The 6246-nt window shown below is 39.9% G+C and overlaps 1 protein-coding gene across 1 annotated transcript in view; it reads left to right on the top strand.

Moving 5' to 3' along the window:
• PARP1 (poly(ADP-ribose) polymerase 1) overlaps positions 1-3192 on the top strand; it is a 31627-nt gene extending 28435 nt beyond the window's left edge. Inside the window, exons 19-23 of the mRNA XM_075204350.1 lie at positions 123-275; positions 596-723; positions 937-998; positions 1375-1489; positions 2360-3192. Coding sequence (XP_075060451.1) covers positions 123-275; positions 596-723; positions 937-998; positions 1375-1489; positions 2360-2444 — 543 coding nt within the window. The 3' untranslated portion in view covers positions 2445-3192. The remainder of the gene's footprint in view (positions 1-122; positions 276-595; positions 724-936; positions 999-1374; positions 1490-2359) is intronic.
• Positions 3193-6246: the final 3054 nt, after the last annotated feature.

Below are 6246 nucleotides of genomic sequence, written 5' to 3'. Positions count from 1 at the left end.
AAACGATTAGAAAGACTTCTCATTCCGTCGTCCGGTGACACAGATTTAGAGAGTTTGCACACCTGTGTTTTGGTTTTTTTTTAATTCATTTATTTTTGTGGTGTATGTTTGGGTAAAAATAGATCTTCAAGATCGAGCGAGAAGGAGAACGTCAACGGTATAAGCCTTTCAAACAGCTAAACAACCGTCAGCTGCTCTGGCACGGATCCCGCACCACAAACTTTGCCGGTATCTTGTCCCAGGGTCTCCGAATTGCTCCACCTGAAGCACCTGTTGTAAGTATATGATCGTTAGGGGGTGTTAAGTTCCATCAATGAGTCTTGTCCGCTAGGGACTTAAAACGCCAACAGGACAGAAAGCAGCCATTTGTGGACTCAAACAATATATATAAGTGAACGTGCCTCCATTCACTAGAGACCAGATACATCACTGAGATTCTGTGACATTCCCGGTGAATGGATAGGGCACATGCTCGTTAATAATGGTTCAGTCCCCAAAATAGCGACTTCTGTGAAGATAATTCTACATGTGACAGCTGCGTCTACTGTCCTCCGTGCTGCTTGTGGTCTAACATGTCTCTGCTCTTCTGCCATAGACTGGTTACATGTTCGGTAAGGGTATCTATTTTGCCGACATGGTATCTAAAAGTGCAAACTACTGTCATCCAATGCCGGGTCAGCCCACCGGCCTCATCCTGCTGGGAGAAGTCGCTCTGGGAAACATGTAAGTAACTAGTTCTGTGGTGAGATTTCCTTTTACGAAAAATACTCTAAAGTTTAGGGATGGTTGCATTTTTATTCTTCACCATTGGCTTTACGAACGCTCTATGTTGTTGAGGTGACATGACGTGTGTATGTATGTATATACGTGTATGTATATTAATTATTGGTTTGCTTAAACTACTGAGCTTAATGCATTTCATTTAACTCATTTCAGGCACGAGTTAAAAGCTGCTGCACACATAACAAAACTACCCAAGGGTAAACACAGTGTGAAAGGTAAGTGCTGCCTTGTCTGATCTATACAGTGTTCTTATTGTATACATATGTGTGCACACATTCTTGTGTCTGTACATGCTGTCTCTTTCCAGACACTTTATAAATAGGACAAGAGGGGCAGCAAGCATAGGGGAAATTGCTAGTGTGCACTCCCACAGCTTTTACTGTAGAGATCAATGTTCTGTATTGTAGCAGGAGTACAAGCTGTTTACACCAAGCAGTAAAAGCATTGTAGGGTACACTGCTGACACTGCGCCTCCTTGATGCTCTATATATTTGCAGACGTGGAATGAATTTCTGCTACTGAACATACATATAAATAATGTTTGTAGATGAGAGTTTTTGCTAATGTGATACTTTCATTTTCCTTCTGTAGGTTTGGGCCGAACGGCGCCTGATCCTTCTGCCACTGTACAACTGGACGGAGTGGATGTTCCAATTGGCAAAGGCGTTACCTCCAGCGTGAATGATACCAGTCTTCTGTATAACGAGTATCCTTTTCTTTGTATAGTCACCATGCTGTGCAGCCCCCAATGCTGTATCAACGGCATCCTGTTCATTGAAATGAAGGTTATGATTGTTCACAGCTTTGCTTTTGCATGTTTCCAATAGTGACTTTCACCTGGTTATAGTTAGTAGATGCACTTATATAATATTGTAATTTGTTTTGGGTGTGTGCACCCAGCATGTATATAGGCCCATCTCCCAGCACAGTGATCTACTGACATTGCTCAAAGGTGCAAATTTGCACTTAAACCACATCAACCAAACATACATGTTGTCATATAACTTACTGTGGAGGGATGACTGCTGATTTGTTGCATTTGCTTTGAGCAATATTAGTGACTCTCACTCTGTTGCAGCGCAGGGGAGCTGATTAACACTTTGATAAACAAAGTGCGTTACTTTCATAATACATTCCCATCATTTACCTCCTTTCTGATAGAAGTAAAAACTCCTATAATGTAAATAAATGCTCATTTGATATTTTATGTTGAGATTGTAGGGCAACATTTTTATGTATCATTGTGTATCTCTGCTTATGGAAAGTAATATTTTAAAGTGCACCTATCTCTCCCACATAGTGGAGGCAGCCATTTTGTGGGCGGAGCCAGTGCACATGAGAATGCAGCCGGAATCAGTGCTATCACTAGTTAGTGACTTAATAGGCTGTAGTCATGTGACCTGTGGCTCCACACACACAAGTGCTTCCACCACTGCACGAAAATGTCTGGTACACTGAGCTGTGCATTGTTTTTATAGTTGTTACAGTCCTAAATGAATTCAGTTGTCTTGTACAGACTGAGCAGGTTCCAATTGCTGTCAAACTTGGTTTTGTGCCTTAACTCTTCTCTTTTCAGATATATTGTCTATGACATCGCCCAAGTAAATCTGAAATACCTGCTGAAGCTGAAATTTAATTACAAAGGAGGGCTGCTGTGGTGATCATACTGCCTTGCGTACAACAACTTCTACTGTAGATATATAAACCTTAAAACTGACCTAGCATCCACTTTTCAACGACCTAACTTTCCGAGTTCTTCCATGCTGAACACACGAGATACGAACTTTGCTTTATTACTTTACTGGCCAGAGGGGGGCAGTAGCGATATGCACTATAATACATTGCTAAACCTCCACCTTTCTTACCTTTCTGGCATCAAAGTGTGCAAAATATCCTTGTATGCAACTGACATAGAAAAGCTTCCTATAATTAGCTGGTAGGCCGTCCCACCACTGGTCCCAGCTGCGGAATCGCAGCTTGCTATCTATCTATCCATCTTTGCTGGTTTTGGAAAAGTTCCAACGCACTACAAAAGAATAGTGTGGAACGATAAGAAGCAGCGAGACAGATCGTATTGGCGTTTATGAGGACAGATGTTTCGTCCAAACTGTTCTTTAACATTTATTTCAGTTTGTTTTTGTTTTTTTGTTTTTCTTTTAAGGTAAAAAAAAAAAAAATTTGAATAAAACAAATTTCTTATCGGTTATTATTTGTACAGATGGGTGAATTACTTCCTTTCATCTCTGTTTTTTTTAACAATGGTTCCAGGAGTTTTGCTGGCTGGTTTGTGATGTTGCGTTCTGCACATCTAAGTTCTTACATAAGATTACCCAGTGCTTTGTCTATTGTTCCTCTTCTAGCAATGATTCCTTTTCACACCACAAAATAAAACCATTCCCTCAATTCTCACACGGACTCTGTTTTGTGTCATTGCTACTTAAAGCCGCACTACTATCTAGACCTGTGATGGACAACAGGCGGCCCACCGAGGCTTCGCCTGCAGCCCCCAGCTCATTCCTACTTTGTCAGATGTGTTATAGCTTTTAACACTTATTTAAAATGCTGCTGATATGTTATTACAGATAGGTGTCTCTTTCTGTGATTAAATTTATTGGTTTATCTTATTACTGAGATTAAGTGTAATGTGTGTGGCCCTTTGAAGGGTAGAGGGCCACCCATGTAGCCCCTAAAGTGTATCAGATTGCCTATCCTTCACCTAGAAGTAGGGGGGACAGCTTTAATGTAACTGTATTTATATCTTTGCTTAGTTATTATATTTAAATTATAAGGCGTCACAAAGGGTCCGCAGCACCGTACATGATACAGAAAGAACAAAAATATATATACACAGACACAGGTAACATGATAATGCAAATCAAATTATTACTGGGACAATGAGTGAAAGTGATGGTAGAAATCAGCGAGAAGTAGGCCGAAGCTTAAGAAAACAGGGCTAGGGAAGCAGGCCAAGAGGTACAGGGGGTGATGGAATAGTAGAAGGAGCACACAAGGAAAGAGGGCCCTGCTCCTGAGAGCTTACATCCTACAGGAAAGGGGGGAGACACAAATAGGGTAGTACTAACGGAGAGAGAGCCGGGACAAGGAAGTTAGGAGGAGGATTGAATTAAGACTTACAGTTGTCTATATAACATTTTTGTCTGGATGGCTTCTTGATGTCTGTCCTGCTTTCAACATCTTCAGTGTCTGGAAATCCATTGCTGGTGTTATAAAAAGGTCGGAGCGTGGTTTCCCCTTGGTCTGAGACCTGCATGCATAGACCACCGAATAAACCAACCAAAATAAACACACAAACTGGCTCAATAAGGAACGGTTCTCTGTTTTGCACTAATGGGTGAGGCAGTTTGGGGATAAAATGAAGAATATAAGGTCTATGTAATATATGATCGGCAGCTGAATAATTATGTATTAAATAGTTGGTACAGTACTGTGACTAATTATTCCATGGTAACACTTGTGTTTGGATATCCAGAAATGAAGATTCACGACCACTCCTAGACCTAAAATATCTCCCCCTGTCCTGTATGAGCACCTTGGTTATAGCAACCGGCTTATTTTCCTTTTGCAGGATAAAGTATTTGAAAAATATTACTGGTTCGTCCTCACTGACTGATCTCGCAACACATTTGCCACTTATGTGTCAATTTAAGCTTTTTTTGTTTTGTTTTTTTTGTTTGTAGCAGTACAAATAATGGGAGAACAATTAGTGTTGTCTACAGGCGAGGTTGACTATTAGTTATTGATAATTCAAGCCACAATTACAACTTTCCATTCATCATTGCCATTGTTTATATAGCGCCAGCAACTTCCGTTGTGCTTTACAATTGAGTGAAAATACCTGTAGCAGTCTCACAATTCTCAACATTATCAGGTATTTATATAGCGCTATTAATTCTGCAGCGCTGTACAGAGAACTCGCATCAGTTCCTGCCCCATTGGAGCCTACAGTCTAATTTCCCTAACACAAACACACAGACCGAGAGGGACTAAGGACAATTTAATAGCAGCCAATTAACCTACCAGCATGTTTTTGGAGTGTTAAGAATTTTTTTGTTTAGTTTTTTTTTTTTTTTTAAATCACAAGATGATCACTTCAATAAACTTATATAAAGCCTGCAATTGCTGCTCCTCACACTGAGCTCTCCAGGACCGAAATATTTAGTGGTTTTCCTACATTCAGGCATTTATTTGTTGTTTTTTTTTATCCTGGAAAGTGTAATATTATCTCATGATAATGTTCTGGTGGGGTGAATATACCAATCCAGAATGCTGTGTGTCAGTGTTGCTGTTACTGCAAATATTACCGCTGCTGTCAACAGCAATGTTGGCAGTGATGCTATTAAATAACACTGCATGTGTAAAGTTATCATGTACATTCAGATACAATGCAACTATCCAGTATTATAGAAAGATTCCCCAAAATCCATTGTAACTCCTCTCTAGCTGTACACAGACATAAAGATGTACGCTTTACATATACAATATAATATTATAGGCACAACTTCCCTATTGAATGGAAGCAGCTACCTGTGCAGACAGTTTGGGGGCTGTCGGTCTATCTCCTGGATTACACAAGTTTCTAGAGGAAGGTTGTGGACTCTTAAGTGCCCAGCTAGGCTGGGTTAGGAGGAGTTTAAATTTTTTTTTTTTTTTTTTTTTTTTTTAGTAGTGGCAAGGTAATCCTACTGACCCATTACCTACATGGAATAAGGACCATTAAACGTCAAACATAAAAACAGAAATCTAAACGCTTTGAGCGTTTCAGAATTTAGGGTATAAGAAATAAAACTGAGATTGTGGTTATTGGCCTATGTTATGCACAGCACTTTCTGTCAGTAATCCCATACAAGAGAAGTGCAGTTAGTCACTATTTGTAGAAATGACTTAACAGAAAACAATGGCTCCTAGGAAACTGCACATGAAAAGTAAACAATATATAAATATATCCTGTTCTGTCAATGTGTGGGAGCTGCTACCTGGGTGTTTGTGAAGGTTATTAGCTCTTTGTTTTGTTAGGCAAATTGTATTTTAGATTTTGTGGTCTTTACGTTTAGTTGAGAAACAGGGAATCGTGCGATCCAATAAAAATCTGATTGGGTTGGAATCATTGGGACAGGATGGAAAATGCAATTGGTCAGTAATACATTAGTGCATGTATGGTGGTATTGACTGCAGATCTGAGTGTGTGTGTGCAGCTTTACCCTGAATCCAGCTGCCCACAGAGGGGCGGATACAGACACCCAGCCTCTGTGCAAACAACCATCATCATTTGGGGAACAATTTCATATTGGTGATTGATTGACTAAATTCTGACGTTTGCAAGAAATCCACTCTCAGGTTTTCACTGATATTATAAAGCCCATATTCAAATAAATATCTGTACAATTTGCTCTGAAACGATCATATCGTTCAACACGATTGGAGGATGCAGCAGTGCAGGTAAAC

Source organism: Mixophyes fleayi, chromosome 3 (assembly GCF_038048845.1).
Source record: "Mixophyes fleayi isolate aMixFle1 chromosome 3, aMixFle1.hap1, whole genome shotgun sequence".
In the NCBI taxonomy this organism is placed as follows: Eukaryota; Metazoa; Chordata; class Amphibia; order Anura; family Limnodynastidae; genus Mixophyes; species Mixophyes fleayi.
This window is presented reverse-complemented; position numbering and strand designations above follow the sequence as displayed.